General features: G+C 37.4%; 2 protein-coding genes across 3 annotated transcripts in view; one reads left to right on the forward strand and one right to left on the reverse strand.

Annotated features, from left to right (window-relative positions):
* LOC133660154 (magnesium transporter MRS2 homolog, mitochondrial-like) overlaps positions 1-18,370 on the reverse strand; it is a 47,837-nt gene that overhangs the window by 7,885 nt on the left and 21,582 nt on the right. For both annotated transcript variants that reach the window (XR_009827779.1, XM_062063347.1), the window contains exons 4-11: positions 13,856-13,968; positions 8,143-8,304; positions 7,943-8,073; positions 4,213-4,329; positions 3,330-3,399; positions 3,075-3,157; positions 776-893; positions 588-701 (exon numbers count right to left, since the gene is read on the reverse strand). Coding sequence is in view for 1 of the 2 variants with exons in the window: in XM_062063347.1 (XP_061919331.1) it covers positions 588-701; positions 776-893; positions 3,075-3,157; positions 3,330-3,399; positions 4,213-4,329; positions 7,943-8,073; positions 8,143-8,304; positions 13,856-13,968 (908 nt within the window). In the remaining variant the exon portion in view is untranslated. The remainder of the gene's footprint in view (positions 1-587; positions 702-775; positions 894-3,074; positions 3,158-3,329; positions 3,400-4,212; positions 4,330-7,942; positions 8,074-8,142; positions 8,305-13,855; positions 13,969-18,370) is intronic.
* Positions 8,495-13,769, forward strand: LOC133660155 (integrin beta-1-like). Its single transcript, XM_062063348.1, has 7 exons — positions 8,495-8,627; positions 9,017-9,273; positions 12,168-12,372; positions 12,438-12,567; positions 12,639-12,945; positions 13,030-13,308; positions 13,388-13,769. Exons 2-7 carry the CDS (start codon positions 9,017-9,019, stop codon positions 13,566-13,568), a joined length of 1,359 nt encoding a protein of 452 aa, XP_061919332.1. The 5' UTR covers positions 8,495-8,627; the 3' UTR covers positions 13,569-13,769.

Genomic DNA, 18,370 nt, shown 5'->3' on the forward strand with positions numbered 1-18,370 from the left:
AGCATCGTTGCTTCCCTACTGTTTACTACTGCGATAACTTTTAACAGACATATCCGCCATGTTTGATCGAAGAAATATGTTAACAGTTGATCACGGCGATCAAACTCAAATTAGTCGCGATCACGACCATATAATCACCCAGCCCTATCAAAAACATTCCTTCAGACATTACACATGGGACAGTTTAGTAAGTATGAATTGTTTTAGTTATATTGTAAAACCTACAAACGTAGCTTGGAGTGTTGAATGAAAAATCCTTTGGAGCAAAAACACTATGGATGGTTATACTTCCAGTTCAAGGCACAAAACAGGAAGTACTTTTTCAACCCACAGCACTTGCAGTGAGCAAACCCGTCCAAAAGGTGGCACCATAGCACAGACAATAACGCACATTTTCAGTGTCTCTATCAGGGTAGTATGAAAACTATTTGTTGAATACAAAACTTTATGGGCATTAGTGAAGAAAAATTCATAAACTAGCTGCAGGGTCCAAAGCGTTGAGAAAAAGTAGCGGCTTATATTCCAGAAAATACAGTACTTCCAAATTGCTAGTATTAGTGTATGTGAAAAGAGAGTGAGTTTGTTACTGGTGGGAGTAATGTAGGCTCTAGGTGTCGTCCCAGGAAGGACAGCAGTCGCCTCCAAATCAAGCCGCTCCCCAGGAACATGAACCCTGTAACCAGCCAGAAAACACGAGGGTCCTGCAAAAACAATAAACACAAACATTTAACATGCCCACAAACAAACAGAAGCTTGGAAAGGCAGGATGGGTCACCTCTTCCAAAGACGACTCCAAGTTCATCCCAAAGGCCACGCCGATGAGACCAAACAAAGAGAGTGAGAATGTTCCCATGGTCAGTTGCAAGTTCAAACGCATCATCACATTTCGATGGCTGGAATACACAAACAACAGTGAGGCGTCATTTGGTACACTTTCACAAAGAACTGCTTGCTGCACCATCACTCTCACAGACTTCTGTCCAGCTCTGGCAGTAATGGAGAGGATTTCTTTTTCTTTTTTTTTTTAAGTTAAAGTATGGGAAATTTACAGGAAACTACTTAAACAAGAGGGCATCGGGAATGTAGGGCAAAACAAGATTTGACAGGTATGATTGTGCCACAGGTTGCTCAGCAATACTAATAATTATATAAGTTACATACACATATAATATCTTGAAAATACAATTACTTCAACAGTATACACTATAGAAGCAAACCTTAAGCTCATTATTTACAGCAATACCAAAAAAACACCACTTGGTGACAGTATTGCACTGCAAACACATTCCTGCTCTCTCTCTTTTAGGATAGGATAGGACAGGGGTTGGCAACCTTTACCACTCAAAGAGCCATTTTGGAAAGTTTCACAAATTAAAGAAAACAATGGGAGCCACAAAAAAATGTAAAATGAAAAACACTGCATACAAAGCTTAAATTGCTTTGCGCTATGTTAACCAGGGGTCTCTGACACACGCACCGGCACGCATCTTAATAAGGAAATTAATGTTAGTGCGGCCCGCGACTTTTAATTGAATGGCGCTTGATAGCGTCTTTCTTGCCAACCCTCTCAATTTTCCGGGAGACTCCCAAATTTCAGGACGCGCTGGCACTGCTTTTAGCGCCCTCTACAGCCTGCCCAAACAGTGTACCTGCTTGGCCACATGTTGAAGTAGCTTTTACTTGCTCACGTAAGTGCCAGCAAGGCATACTTGTTCAACAGCCACACAGCTTACACTGACGGTAGTCGTACAAAAACAACTTTAACACTGTTACGTTACAAATATGCGCCACACTTTGAACCCACACCAAAAAAGAATGACAAACACATTTCTGGAGAACATCTGCACTGTAACACAACATAAACACAACACAACAAATACCCAGGTTGGGTTTTGGTGTGGGTTCACAGTGTGGCGCATATTTGTAACGTAACAGTGTTAAAGTTAACTTTTTAACTTTAACTTATACGGCCACCGTCAGTGTAAGCTGTGTGGCTGTTGAACAAGTATGCCTTGCTGTCGCCTACGTGTGCAAGTAAAAGCAACATATAACATGTGGCCGGGCTGGCACGCTGTTTGTAAATGCTATAGAGGACAATTAATGCAGTGCCATTAGGGCACGCCCTTGATTAAGTAATTAGCCTGAAAATAGGATAATATTTACCCTGGGAGATTTCTAGGAGAGGCAGTCTGCTGGGAAAATCGGGGGGGTCGTTGGAAAACCGGGAGGGTCGGCAAGTATGCAGCTGAGCCGCATCAGAGTGGTCAAAGAGCCGCATGCGGCTCCGGAGCCGCGGGTTGCCGACCCCTGGGATAGGACATGATGGACTTTAATTATACCACAATATGGAAATTATGGGGCTGCAGTACAGATACAAAAGTCCCCCAAAATAAGGTAAAAACGTATGAAAACAAGAGGAAAACATTAAATAACACAAAGGACATAAAATACATTAAAAAGCACAAAGCTAATGCTTTTTTTAAATTACACAGTAGTTAACATTTCTTATACTGGTATGATATTTAATAATGATAGCAATAATACCAGCATAAATATAATGTAGCTAGAAGAATGTTTGCTAATATAAGTAGCATTAACATGACGTAAGAAGGGAGAATTGCACTTTTTTGGAATTTCAAAAATCTTATGTAAAACAAGAACATGTTTTTATTTTTTTTAATGCATTTTAATTCGTAAAATATTGCAAGTACGAGATGGTTAACAATGTAGCTAATGGGAGTACTCTATTGCGCCCATAAAGCCATCTAAAAACATACAAAAAACACCAACAAAACTCAATTTACATCTCATGACCTGAATATTAGCCTAGTTTGAGTTATTATAAGTGCAAAAACAGACCATTTTTTAAATTAAACCCTGCATGGGGATTATGATTAATTATTCATCTGAACAGGAAGATGTAAACATCCCATCAGTCGGCATTACAGTGAGAGTGATTTATTTTATTATGTCAGTTTGCTGTTTTTTGAAATTCAAACAACTTACAAGTCAAACCATGTCCCAGAACACACAGTGTTGGATTTTCAATAATCATTTATAAGAGTGGACTGTACCTGTCCAGATTTATAAAGATGACACTCTCTGAGTCGTCTATCAGGCCTTTCAGCTCTCTGGCCTTGTTCCCCAGCTCCTCAGCCTGCAGGGACAACATACATAAGTATGAACAAGCAGCATCATTGCCATACACCTCAAAAACAGTTATTTGTTACATTATCAGTGTTGATGAAACTGTAAATTGTCTTTACTGGTATAACTTGACTGGTAAGTATTATTGTCACCATGTTGCTTTCTACAGGCTTTACGGTTACCTGCATGTAGTAATTATCCAACAAAAGTTCCATCTCCTCTGCATGGTCAATCCCCAAACTGCTCTCCTCACTAGAAAGATACAATTTGACTCAAATAAGGACCGTAAATATTATTAAACAACAAACAATATTTGCTTTATGAACCTCACAGGCACTGACCAAAATTGGTTGCAAAAGGTACCCAAAAAACTTATAATATTCCGGTGTTTCTCAAATAGTGGGTGTCAGTGGGGTCGCGAGCTGCAGGGGAGATTTTCATTATGTGTGTCTACACTCTAATAATGAGGTTGGAACGTTACACAACTCTGTAGCTCGGTGGAAGCAGTGCTCAATCTTATCACTAGGCTACCTAGTAGAAATAGTAAGTACACAGGACCATGTGTACAGAGCTAACAAAGTCTAAAAGATGGATTAGTTTGTGACAGGAATGAAAATAAAAAATTAGTCCTCGTAACAGTGCGTTGTATAGGTGAATAAATATAACATTCTCAAAAGTAATACAATTCAGGGGGGCTTGGGCAATTCCGTCATCAGGGGAATTATGACTGAAAATAATTGAATCGTACTGTATGTGATTTTATGACATCTGACATGTCATAGTACCAATTCTGCCATGGAATATATAAATCATGCATCAACACAGGTAACTCACTGCAGTCCGAGCATTAAATAAAATTGTTAAAAAAAAAAAGAGTAATAGAATGACATATACATAGGAGTGAATTTTAATTTCTGACACAAGAAAGTGGCAAATGAATAAGTTGTTGTATAGATATTAATGCAAAATATCCTGGTAACTTCTATGATTAAAGATTTCTAAATTAATGTAATTAGAAAGAAATACAAAACGGTGTGTGGGTGTGTGTGTCTGTGTGTGACATACAAAACTCTCGGGTCTGTCCACTTGGTAAGACATAGTTCTTCAATGATTTCATCTTCATCCAAAATCTTCAACAAAGAATCCTTGAACACCTTAATGTCCGTCTCTAACTCGGATAAACTGTAAGAGTTTTGACACAAAAGGAGAGGGTGTAGGAGACAAATATTGTGTTTATTATGTCAATAAAAAATTGCTCAGTTTACAAGCAGAACCACAGAAAATCTCACTTAACTGTTGTGCAACCTTAAGATTGACTTACAAAATGAAGTGTTATAAGTCAGCAACAAAATATTTTGTTTCCCTATTTTCAAGACTTCAGATCGATTGTTGATATTTATATTTTTATTTTTTATGGTTTATGGCTTTTTTGTAAAAAATTAACAGTTATTTTAAAGGCCTACTGAAATGAGATTTTCTTATTTAAACGGGGATAGCAAATCCATTCTATGTGTCATACTTGATCATTTCGCGATATTGCCATATTTTTGCTGAAAGGATTTAGTAGAGAACATCGACGATAAAGGTCGCAACTTTTGGTCGCTGATAAAAAAGCCTTGCCTGTACCGGAAGTAGCGTGACGTCACAGGTTGTGGAGCTCCTCACATCTGCACATTGTTTACAATCATGGCCATAAGCAGCGAGAGCGATTCGGACCGAGAAAGCGACGATTACCCCATTAATTTGAGCGAGGATGAAAGATTCGTGGATGAGGAAAGTGAAAGTGAAGGACTAGAGGGCAGTGGAAGCGATTCAGATAGGGAAGATGCTGTGAGAGGCGGGTGGGATATTCAGCTGGGAATGACTAAAACAGTAAATAAACACAAGACATATATATACTCTATTAGCCACAACACAACGAGGCTTATATTTAATATGCCACAAATTAATCCCGCATAACAAACACCTCCCCCCTCCCGTCCATATAACCCGCCAATACAAATCAAACACCCGCGCAACACACTCAATCCCACAGCCCAAAGTACCGTTCACCTCCGCAAAGTTCATACAGCACATATATTTCCCCAAAGTTACGTACGTGACATGCACATAGCAGCACGCACGTACGGGCAAGCGATCAAATGTTTGGAAGCCGCAGCTGCGTACTCTCGGTACCGCGTATCCAACTCAAAATCCTCCTGGTAAGAGTCTCTGTTGTCCCATCTCCACAAGCATGCGTATCCAACTCAAAGTCCTCCTGGTAAGAGTCTCTGTTGTCCCAGTTCTCCACAGGCCAATGGTAAAGCTTGACTGTCATCGTTCGGGAATGTAAACAATGAAACACCAGCTACGACGTAGCCGCTACGTGTTTGTGTTGCTGCAGCCGCTCGCTAATACACCGCTTCCCACCTACAGCTTTCTTCTTTGCTATCTCCATTGTTCATTAAACAAATTGCAAAAGATTCACCAACACAGATGTCCAGAATACTGTGGAATTTTGCGATGAAAACAGACAACTTAATAGCTGGCCACAATGGTGTCCCAAAATGTCCGCTACAATCCGTAACGTCACGCGCAAACGTCATCATACCGAGACGTTTTCAGCAGGATATTCCGCGGGAAATTTAAAATTGCGCTTTACTAATCTAACACGGCCGTATTGGCATGTGTTGCAATGTGAAGATTTCATCATTGATATATAAACTATCAGACTGCGTGGTCGGTAGTAGTGGGTTTCAGTAGGCCTTTAATAATGGGGAAAATGCAATATTTAAAAAAAGAAGAAGTTGCAGAGTGGAATATTTGAGGGTGGGTAATTACAGCCTTGAATAGGTCAATAATTCATGACAACATCGATTTTGAAACAGTAGACAATTATACACAAAAAAATTCTATTTTTGCAGTGCCCACTGAGCTAGAATGAGAGAGAAGACAGGAAGGACTTGTTTAAGTTTATTGAGCTCAAACAAGTCTTTTATATATATCTGACATGATGTATATAACTGCTTAAGGTCATTTTCATTACATTTTTGGGGTTTAATGGCAGTTTAACTCATTTATTCTTATCAAAGCTCTGAGAAAGACGCTCATTGTTTTCTGGTGCTATCTGGTGGTTAAGGGGTGAAATTACACCAAAACAATATTTTCTTGTTTTTCACTCGGCACATCAAACTGAATAATCATGTCACATAAGGAACACATGCAATGCTTTTTTTGGGGTCCTAGGCGTGCCCAAAGGTTAAAGGTGACCACAATTAAATTCTCATTAGTTTCTTAAAGGGGAACTGAACTTTTTATTTTATTTATTTTGCCTATCATTCAAAATCCCCACGTAACACGAGAACACATGCACGTTTCTTTTTTTTATGCATTCTGATTCGTAAAATACACAAAGTACGAGGTGGCTAACAATGCAGCTAATGGTAGTACTCGATTGCATATTTGAAACTCTGGGGAAAAAAACCCCACCCAAAACCGTCAACAATACCCCATTTACATCTCATGACCTGAATATTAACCAAATATTAGCGTTATTGTTATTACAAGCGCAAACGTAGACAAACTACTTTTATTATTATTTATTATTTACTTTTTCAATTATATCTCAATTCTGTACACTGCTGCTGGAATTTTAATAGTCCTGATGGAACTCTCCTGAAGGAATCAATAAAGTACTATTTATCTATCTATCTAACTTTTAGCGGCGCCTTGATCAAAGAGCTAACCAGCTTATGCAGCTAATGACATACTGAGCCAGTGAACTGCTGCATCGCCTCTGAAATAGTAAAAGTTAATTCTAGATTACAAATTATGGCCATAAACTGAGAAGTTGGTCAACTTTGACCCGGAGATGGCGAGAAAGACACGGAAAAACGCTTGTTTGCAGCCACTTTTTTTTTGTTTTTAACCTGTGGGAGGATTATGTATAATTCTTCATCTAAACGGGAAGATATGAACTTCCCATTAGTCGGCATCCCAGTGAGAGCAGACAATATACAGTAAGCGATTGTTTTATTATGTTCATACCTTGTATTTCTTGTTCAGCTTTTAGCACTACTGCTACATGATGCTTAGTATTTCACTAAAGCTGGATATGTTTAGCACAATTTCTAAAACTTGTAGCCCATCCTCCATTTTCAGGCTCAAAAATATAAGGTTTCGAATCATTATATGTCTTAAAGTAGTCTTTGTTGTCTCTCATGTCAGCCATGAGTACTATTGTTGCTGTTGTTGTTGAAGGAAAACGCAAAAGTTGTGATGTGTCAGTGAAATTAATACGCCGCCGCATTCTTAAAATGACAAAAATATGTAAATATTACATGTTATTATGAATGTGCCTATATACTTACAGCATGTATAGAAAACGTTGATAGAGGTTTTGGATGTTTTTAGAGCGCTTTATAGGCAGAATAGAGCCAATCCAATTACCTCCATTGTTAGCTGATTTTAGCTAGCGTTTATTTACGAGTTAGAATGCATAAAAAAAGAAAAACATATGTTTGCTTGTCTCACATAAAGATTGTGAATGACAGGCAAACTTTTTAAAAAGTGCAGTTCCCCTTCAAAGCCATGCCAGAGCTGTATTCTCGCTTTTAATAGTCCAATATTTCAAAAGCATCCATCCATTTTGTACCGCTTGTCCCTCTCGGGGTTGCGAGGGGTGCTGGAGCCTATCTCAGCTGCAGGGCCAACACAGATATACAAACAACATTCACACTCACATTCACACACTAGGGCAATCGAAAATAAATAGCACGGAATAGGTCACACATTTGTGTTCTTGATGTTTTGTTACCTCTTACTGTTCTGCAGCAGTATGTGTAGTTTACTTCTATCGGCAGATAAGATTTTCGGATCCACCAGAGATTCCAAAATGTCCAATATCACTGGTTCAACTTCATTCAATCGGGTTTGGAGATTGTTTACCTGTTTGGTAGAAGTGTGATTTTGCCTCATTACATAAGAACAAATTGACTGCAACAAAGTTGTCCTGACCCTGTGTTGCAGAATGGCCTCCAGAGCCCTGAACTCAAAAGGCAGCGAGTGAGTCTGTGAAGCAAGCTGTGAGGCGAGCTCCAGCACAAGCCAGTGTTCCAAACCCAGACCACGAAAATCCAAAACCAAAAGGCAAAGTGGGGTTATGATGGCTTTCAATGACTGTGGAGAAATGAAGGAAGGGTAAATTGTACAGTGAGACACCACACTTGTGTTTATTGACTGTATTGTTCCTTTAGTGACAATGTTTGTTAATATTTCTGGACTTATGGTCTAAGGGTCTACTCTGTCATGTAAATATTTGGAGTGAAAGGCTATATCAATAGAAGGGTTAGAAGGGTCTGGTTTGGAAATAAAAACAGTGACTGAGCAACATTTTAGCACAAATCTCATTCCAAGCCAATGTCACTGGAGTCACTGAATCATTTAGTCATAAAAATCTAACTTTATTTTGATAAAAGAAGAGAAAGCTTTCAGTAACCAAGGTAAGTTAGTACATTCTATTGTATTGTTTTTGTACAATATTTCCTATGTAAAAGTGTGTTTCTATTTAAAAGGCATGTTACATGTTAATATTGTGCTGTGTTGGGAGGGCCAAGCACCAATTTCAATGGTAAACACTAGTGATTTAAGATACAAATGTTTAGTTAAGAGCTCTGTCACAGAACCATTTCAGCTTGTAAGTTGAGGTACTACTGTATTTTGTTATTCTTGACTTTGTGTGATTCCTTCTGAGGAACAAGAATACAGTCAGATAGGACAAAAGCATCATGAATAGTCACATGGGTATGCAGACTAAAAATAGTTTTTAATGCTGAATAGTGATATTCTGCTCACAAGTGATGCTTTGCTTCATTTTATTGTTGACTGCAAGATGGCTTTGAAGGCCATGCGTCTCTTGTTGCTGCTGTTGCCTCTACTGTTACCCAGCTGGGCTGAAGATGAAACATTTCTCAAGCCTGCGTCCAACTGTAACGACTGCATCCAGTCGGATCCGCAGTTTGCTTGGTGCACCGCCCCTGGTTTGAAGCGTCGCTGTCACACCGTGAAGGGGCTAAGGAGTGCAGGCTGTACCACACATTTCATGTATAATCCTCAGGGCAGCGTTCAAGTTACCAGAAATGATAGCAGGTAAGATTGCAATAGAGACAAACTGTGTGCTGTGTTCCTTTGCTAACGGGGACATATATTGATGAAGTAGACAAGCGAGATCTGTTTTCGGGAATTGGGCATAGTGGAGTGGGAAGATTGAGGGGTCAAGTAAAACAAAACAAAAAGAGTGTTATCATTACCAAGCCGTATTGTACTGGGCAACATAGCACAGAGACACTTAAAGGGGAACTGCACTTTTTTGGCGACAAGAACACATATCCATTTATTTATTTTTGCATTCTTAAGATAAAAAACACGCTTGTAAGATGTAGCTAATGGGAGTGTCATGTGCTACCTTAAGCCCCATTTTCAAAAACCTACATCAACATTGTATATACCTGCTGTAGGCATATATATATATATATAATTTAGTAACAGAAACATTCACAATAATATGTAATATGTACAACATTTACGGCATTTGGGTCATTTTAAGCATTATCGGGACTTTTTTTGTTTCAGTGCGCATAGCAATACACTTCCTGCTTCTCATAGCAACGTACTCACTACTTCTGGCAAAAAAAACCTGTGTTTGCTAATCATGGCAGACTTCATAATAGATGGCTATTTTTGTAGCAATGAGGATTCACAACCTTATCTATTGGAACCTGAGTATAAGGAGGATGAACTACTCGTTATAGAAGCTGAGCGAGCACAAAGAGAGGGTGAAAGGCTGAACCAGACAAGCGTCGTCAGTTGAGAGTGAGTCAAGACGGTCCTGTCTTTGTGGTGTAAATGTGGAGCTTGGGGCTAAGCTATGCCGACAAAATGGAGTTCTTCTGCTGCACTGAGTGGCACAAAATGTTATTATGATGCTTCATGTATCCGGCGAGGGGGACACTGCTCAAAGAAACTGAATCACACTGAAAGACAAACTATTCATAACTGCTAACAAACCCTGCATTGGGACAAACTTTTTTCCACCTTCCCAAATTCTACTGGAAATGTCCTCTGCCAGCTTGACCAAACAGACAATTGTCCATCGAGTACATGTAGCACTTCATGCTTGTTAGTACAACTACATACGCCGAGCTAGCTGTTTACAAACAAAACATGAAATGTGGGCTAATACTTTACAGATGCTGTAATATGGTTATTCATGTGTTTCAGTCAGTACAGAGAGGTGTCCTATTGCATCGTGTTGTGCATTAAAAACTCAAAAGCTATTCTGCTGCTGGCGCAGAAACTACAACATTTCCTCTTGCCGTAGCGAGCTTATCACTTGCCGGTGCATTGAGTGTCTCTGTGAGCGAGGTAATGTGTTCCTACGCTAGAGAACAGTTCCTCAATGTTCGCTCTTCAAATAATGTCATTACAGCTTGGTTATTATACAGGTTATAGAATGCAAATGAAGTATTGCTGGTGGCTTTTAGAGTGATTTAGAGGCAGAATGGATAGCTCTCATTAGTTGCGTTGCTGGCCATCGAGGGAACGAGCTGATGACCACAAGTTAAAATGCAAACCCCCCCAAAAAAACACATATGTGTTATTGTATCTCATGAGGATTGTGAACAATAGGCAAAATTCCCAAAAAACTGCAGTTTCCTTTTAAATTACCAATACATCGCAATAATTGCTATGATTATTCAGGAGGTATTTCTTGTCTTATTTTGGTGAACTTCTGATGCGGCTTCACAAAACACACACACTTACACAAATGAGATGAAACAGGGCCACTATGTAATTCTTTAGAGTAGGACTGGACGATTATGGCACAAATGGTAATCAAGATCATTTTGATAGATATTGTAATCACGATTAATAACAAGATTATTCATTAGTTTGAAAACATGAGTATTTTTTTACCACCAAAACTTAAACTTTGAATATAGTTTAAAAGAGCAACTAGTGACGAATAAACCACAACAAGTAAAATAATAATAATAATAGTCATAACAATACATTTAAATAACGGCAATAGCAATATAAAAAACAATACAATTCAGTTTTTCTGAATTCCGTTTTTTACAATATACGCTTATTTTACCACCTTAGAGTGTGTAATTTTGTGTCATATATTTAATTTAATATAGTAAAATGTTTATTTATTAAATGCAAAAATCCTCACATTTATTGGTGCAATACATCTTTGGACCATTTTGACCAGTATTTTAAGTCAAAGCATAGTAATTTTGTAAATGTATCAATAAGTGCTTTAAGTACATTATGCTTGTGTAAGGTACTTTTTGAAATCTTTATTTTGTTAGCACAGTCAGACCGGATGTTGCACACAGTTCTGTTATTGCAAAGGGGGGAAGTGTGCTGTTGTTCCGAGCTTGACGAGTAAGGAGACGACTTGAAGCTGTTAAAAAAAAAGAGAGTTGAGACTGCTGTCCTGTTTAAATGTACTTCCGTAAGAGCTATATGATATTTTTTAACACTGAAGACAAACTAAATGTGTTCATCTTTAAGACAAACAATGTTTGAGTATAACAAGTCTAAATATATTCTTCCTAATAACATTTTTTATACTGAACCGAACCAATAATAAATTAAATACTTCTTACCTTCATGATGACACCTTTTGACTATTTCATGGAGGACATGTTAATTGCCAATTAGTTTTCAAAAGGGTTTTAGCCACAAACTATTAAGCTGAATATTTGATTAAAGGCTGACAGGCAAAAAGAGCCACATCTGACTGACTCGTGTTAATATTAAAGGCAAGACCAAAATGGGGTCAGAAACAACATTTTAAAAGCTTAAATACAGCCCTTAAATGAAAAACCAAAAACTTTCTATGTTGAAGTCTTGTATTGTTTGCTGCAGTCACATGATGGCACTTATGGCCATAAGTGCCATCATGCCAACATTTGAAGCGTATTTGTTTCCCTTTTTGAATTACAACATTCAACTTATTACGTTATTTGTAGCACTCAGCCAACAGCAGAGACGCTGTACCTGCAGCCCCAGGAGGTGACCCTCCACTTGAGGCCTGGCGTGAGCCAGTCGTTCCCTCTTTCCATCACCATGCCGAAAGACCATACAATCACAGAGCTGAATATGGACACTAGTCCCATGCCGGCTGCATTCAACATCACGTTCAGCAGCATCATAAATGGAAACATGCTCGTGGAGGTCAGAATTAATAATACAAATAGATCATATAAAGGAAACACTCAATATAATAATAATGTGCTCAGGTAAAAGTGGGGTCTGCCCATTGCTCCACAATGATTGGTGACTTAAATCAGAACAGGAGAGGACCATGGTCTGTCCACCTTGCACCAAGAGGCTTTCCGCAAAATGTCAAGTTGGTGATAAATGTGGAGTGTGAGTAACAGCAAAGAAAAAAATGAGGCAGTCCTTCCAACAAACACTAAAATCATGCTGATTTCCTCCAGGTGAGTGCGACTGTGCAAGAACCCGTGAGGAAAACAGTCCAGCCTGCAGCAGCCACGGAGCTCTGGTGTGCGGCTCTTGTGAATGCTACCCACCTTATATTGGACATCAATGCCATGTCGACATTGAATCAAGCTTTTACAGAGATGACAACTTCTGTCGCTCAGGACCAAACGCCCCATTGTGCAGCGGTAGGGGAGCATGCGTTTATGGCTTCTGTCAATGTAATAGCAGAGAAAACCCAGAAGAAAGATACTCCGGGGAGTTTTGCCAGTGCAGCAACTTTGATTGCCCATATCAAAACAACAGGTGTATAACGACAATACGCCGTTACCTGAAATTCTGCATCTTTATACAAGGACATGTTTTCATTTTTTAAAATTCCCTCCACAGAATATGTGGGGGTCACGGCAAGTGCGAATGTGGAAGGTGCATTTGCGACCAAGACTGGACAAATGAGGACTGCAGCTGTTCCATGGATACTGCTTTGTGCATGGCACCAAACCAGCAGCTGTGTAATGGTAGAGGGTTGTGTATGTGCGGAAGGTGTAAGTGTGACACACCCTACGCGGGCCCACTGTGCGAGAGTTGCCCTGCATGTTTAGGTTTGTGCCAGCAGCATGCCAAGTGTGTGGAGTGCCGGGCATTCGGAACAGGGCCCCTAAAAGACAGGTGAGAACGACTGAGCCGTTATAATGACTGTGCATAGTGTTTTTTTCTATTAATGCTCAGCGTGTTATTTCATGATCAGGTGCAAGGATGAGTGTACCTACCTAATCTTGACAAAAGTGCAGAGCAAAGAGGATATTTCGGCACCTTGCAAAATGATTAGCAGGGAGGACTCTTGTTATTTCTACTACAGTGTCTCCCAAAGCGCTTTAGGGACATATATCACAGTGGCAGATGATAAAGAATGTCCTCGCACACTGTGAAGATGATTCAACAGCAGCAAAAATGTACACCTTGGGCTCCTTTGATATCATTTTATAACATGTTTGTGTTTAAAACTGTCTTTTTAAATGGAAAAGTTGATGCTCAGAATGAGGCTTGCTTCTTTGTTTCCCCTTCACTTGACTGACGTATGCTACCACCAATCATATAATTTACAGGCGTGCTATTACAATAGACATTAATTGAAGTGTTCTACAAAAAATAACTAACAAACAGGTGTTTTTTTAAGATGTGTTGTTGTCTAATTCATCTGAAACAAATAGCATACCTCCATTCTGATAATAATGCAGTTGTTTCTCGTGGCAAGGCTGGTACTGTGCAAAAAGCGAAGGTCCCTTGCCTGAAGACTTTGCTCCTGACAAAATTCATTCTTCTTCTTCTCTATATGAGGAGAAAATAATATCAGAGTGCTGTTAAACAGTAACCAAAATTGGATCATGTTCTATTTAAATGTTTTTAGGGACTTTGGGATACACCAGGTAAACATACAAAACCTACTTATAGTTTAGGATACCAAACAAAACCCTACAGAACAACATAACATATGCACTGACCAAATTTTGTTGGTACTATTGGGTATTTATTCACATTAGGGATGTAACAATAAACGGTATTAATGATAACTGCGGTAAAATTCCCAATTGTTAGTAATAACAGATTCAATTTAAATTTTTTTTATTGATAACTGCAGTTTGATAAACTCACTGACTGACTGGTGCCAGCTGGCTCGCTTGAATGCTAACATGAAAACAAGAAACATTAACGTATTTCCCCATTAGGTAACGACATACTGCAATCTAAACACATTGCTGTCCGAGCAACCTACAAACAGTGCTCTCTTTGAACAGCGTGATCATTCCATAATTAGAGGAAAAGAGACGTAGCTGTTTTAACGTGCTTTTAAAGACTGCTGAACAGAGTAGGACACCACAAGGCCCGCCAGAAATAATACATAATAATAATAATAATATAATTTATCTGTTGTATCTATTTTATTAAAAACTTGGTCAGAAGATACCAGTTTGGGTATAAATACTTTTTGAGCATATTTAACAATAACAAGATTATAATGATAACCGTGATATAAAATGTTCATATTGTTACATCCGTAATTCACATAATATCAAACAATGCCATACTTGATACAATTGTTGCTTGTGACGTCATGTCCGGTTACAGACTTAGAGCAGACTCAATGTTGAAATTTTCTATACCAACAAAGCCAGGATGCGTGATAAAAAACACTCAAACTTTATGATTTGCTTGACTGGCTGGAGAGGACATGTTAAAACAAAACAAAAAAACAAAACACTTTTAAGGCTCTCTACTTTTCAAAATTCACTAGCTCCATGCTAATTTATATTGGATTTGCCATTGACACGGTACTGATTAGCATTGGTGATTTTACGAGGAGATTTCAACACCTCCAAACTTGGTAATAACAAGTACAACTAATATGCACATTGTGTAATAAGTATAATACTTTCAGTGTAAACAGTTAAGGGCACAGCAAAAGACTAGATTCAGTTTAATGGCAAATACTACTCCATAGCTAGGCAACACACCGTAGCCTAGAAAACTACTGCCATCTAATGTCTTCGAATTGCAACTGCATGCAAAGTCTACTATACTATACTGTACATGCAAATGAGACTCAGAAGCTTAAGAATTCAAGCTATACCAACTGAACAGTACAGCTGAATTTTAAATGTTAAAATAAAAAATCTTATTTTATTAAGGCTGGGTTGATAGAAGATTTCAATATATCTCACGACAGACACAATCGATAAAAATGTGTTTGATAAAATGTTATATACCGGTATACATACATATATATATATATATATATATATATATATATATATATATATATATATATATATATATATATATATATATATATATATATATATATATATATATATATATATATATATATATATATATATATATATATATATATATATATTAGGGGTGTGGGAAAAAATCGATTCGAATTCGAATCGCGATCCTCACGTTGTGCGATTCAGAATCGATTCTCATTTTTAAAAAAATCGTTTTTTTTTTTATTTTTAAATTTTTTTTTTTTATTAATCAATTCAACAAAACAATACACAGCAATACCATAACAATTCAATTCAATCCAATTCCAAAACCAAACCCGACCCAAAATCACTCAGAAGTGCAAAAAACAGAGCAATTGAGAGGAGACAAAAACACGACACAGAACAAACCAAAAGTAGTGAAACAAAAATGAATATTATCAACAACAGTATCAATATTAGTTACAATTTCAACATAGCAGTGATTAAAAATCCCTCATTGACATTATCATTAGACATTTATAAAAAAAAAAGAACAATAGTGTCACAGTGGCTTACACTTGCATCGCATCTCATAAGCTTGACAACACACTGTGTCCAATATTTTCAAAAAGATAAAATAAGTCATATTTTTGGTTCATTTAATAGTTAAAACAAATTTACATTATTGCAATCAGTTGATAAAACATCGTCCTTTACAATTATAGAAGCTTTTTACAAAAATCTACTACTCTGCTTGCATGTCAGCAGACTGGAGTAGATCCTGCTGAAATCCTATGTATTGAATGAATAGAGAATCGTTTTGAATCGGGAAAAAAATCGTTTTTGAATCGAGAATCATGTTGAATTGAAAAAAAAAAATCGCTTTTGAATCAAATCGTGACCCCAAGAATCGATATTGAATCCTATCGTGGAACACCCAAAGATTCACAGCCCTAATATATATAGATACATACATATGTATACACACATGTACTGTATATACACACATACATATGTATATACACACGTACTGTATACACACATAGTATATATATCGATTTCAATCAATTAGTATGGCGGTACTTTATTAGTACCGGTATACCGTACAACCCTAATATACATATATATATATATATATATATATATATATATATATATATATATATATATATATATATATATATATATATATATATATATATATATATATATATATATATATATATATATATATATTTATATATATATGTATATATGTGTGTGTGTATATACATATAAACATATCTATATATCTATATCTATCTATATATACAGTATATATAGATATATATATATATAGATATGTGTATATACATATACACATAAAAAATTAAAACAAGGAAGCGCTGCGCTTCAAGTGTTGCTTTAAAGCATGCCTCGCCAAATGTGGCGATTAGTACAACCAAATTTGCTTCAAACTTAGGTAAACATTTAAATAATGAACATTCAGATCTGCACGAGAAGTTATAAAGAGTGACAGGTAATAATGTAGTTTTTACACCTGTCCTGCTGTTTGGCTCCAGTGCAGACTGTCGTCAAGGAGCACAGGGCAGGGTCAATGTTTTCGTCGGGGGTAACCCTTCACTTTACAATGGGTCTGCTAAGCGCCGCTTTCTGGTCAAAATTTCGGGGCGCCGATTTGTGACTTTATTATTAGTTTTGCAGGACTCTACCTCCCCCTCTCTTTACTCGCCCACTCACTCGCACAACACGATGACATTCTCTTAAACACACATACTGTATGCTACTCTCATAATTTAACCAGCTCCCCTGCTGTACACATGTAGATAAATAACATGTAGATATACAACATGTAGATACATAACATGGAGATAAGTAGTCACGCACACAGCTGCTTGGATTGATGCCAAATATTAGCAGAGTTAAGACCACCCATCTAACGTCAACTAGTGCGAGTAAAATGACTGAATTTGGTAACACATTGCTACAATTTGTGTTATATCTTTAACAAATGTGTATTTTACCTGCTACTGGGCACATTTATCCATAGCTTTGTTTTTAGTACTTACTAATAATTGTATTTTTCTTAAAGCACTGACCAGGATTGGCAACCATAAATCATTAAGTATTTAATATAATGTTAATTAAGCTTTTTTATTATATTCTAACCTAATCCTTAATTATGACAGACTTTATGAAATATGGAAAATTGTTCTTTGAGTGGAACAAGAAAAGCCTAATGTGTTTAATGCCCTTTAATTTATATTTTAACCTTCTAAAATTGTTCTGCAATAGGAAACACGTTTGTAAGATTTTCTGTTAAAATAAAGCCGAAATTGAAATGTTTTCATTGTTCACTTTATTTGGAAAAATATCAAAAAGTATCGAACATAATGTCATGGCTGTCTTGAGTTCCCAAAAATTTCTACAACTCTTATTTTTTTGTGATAGAGTGATTGGAGCACATACTTGTTGGTCACAAAAAACATTCATGAAGTTTGGTTCTCTTATGAATTTATTATGGGTCTACTGAAAATGTGACCAAATCTGCTGGGTCAAAAGTCTACACATACAGCAATGTTAGTATTTGGTTGCATGTCTCTTGGCAAGTTTCACTGCATAAGGCACTTTTGGTAGCCATCCACAAGCTTCTGGCAAGCTTCTGGTTGAATTTTTGACCACTCTTTTTGACAAAATTGGTGCAGTTCAGCTAAGTGTGTTTGTTTTCTGACATGGACTTGTTTCTTCAGCATTGTCCACACGTTTAAGTCAGGACTTTGAGAAGGCCATTCTAAAACCTTCATTCTAGCCTGATTTAGCCATTCCTTTACCACTTTTGACATGTGTTTGGGGTCATTGTCCTGTTAGAACACTCAACTGCGCCCAAGACCCAACCTCCGGGCTGATGATTTTAGGTTGTCCTGAAGAATTTGGAGGTAATCCTCCTTTTTCATTGTCCCATTTAAAGCACGAGTTCT

The sequence above is a fragment of the Entelurus aequoreus genome, linkage group LG11, assembly GCF_033978785.1.
Source record: "Entelurus aequoreus isolate RoL-2023_Sb linkage group LG11, RoL_Eaeq_v1.1, whole genome shotgun sequence".
Taxonomy (NCBI): Eukaryota; Metazoa; Chordata; class Actinopteri; order Syngnathiformes; family Syngnathidae; genus Entelurus; species Entelurus aequoreus.

What these genes read in the sequence shown, in the direction of transcription:
- LOC133660155 (XM_062063348.1), top strand. Translation starts at nt 9,017, where the DNA reads ATGGCTTTGAAGGCCATGCGTCTCTTGTTGCTGCTGTTGCCTCTACTG. An exon ending in GTTACCAGAAATGATAGCAG is followed by an intron (nt 9,274 to 12,167) that starts GTAAGATTGCAA and finishes CGTTATTTGTAG; the next exon opens with CACTCAGCCAACAGCAGAGA. An exon ending in ACAGGGCCCCTAAAAGACAG is followed by an intron (nt 13,309 to 13,387) that starts GTGAGAACGACT and finishes TTTCATGATCAG; the next exon opens with GTGCAAGGATGAGTGTACCT.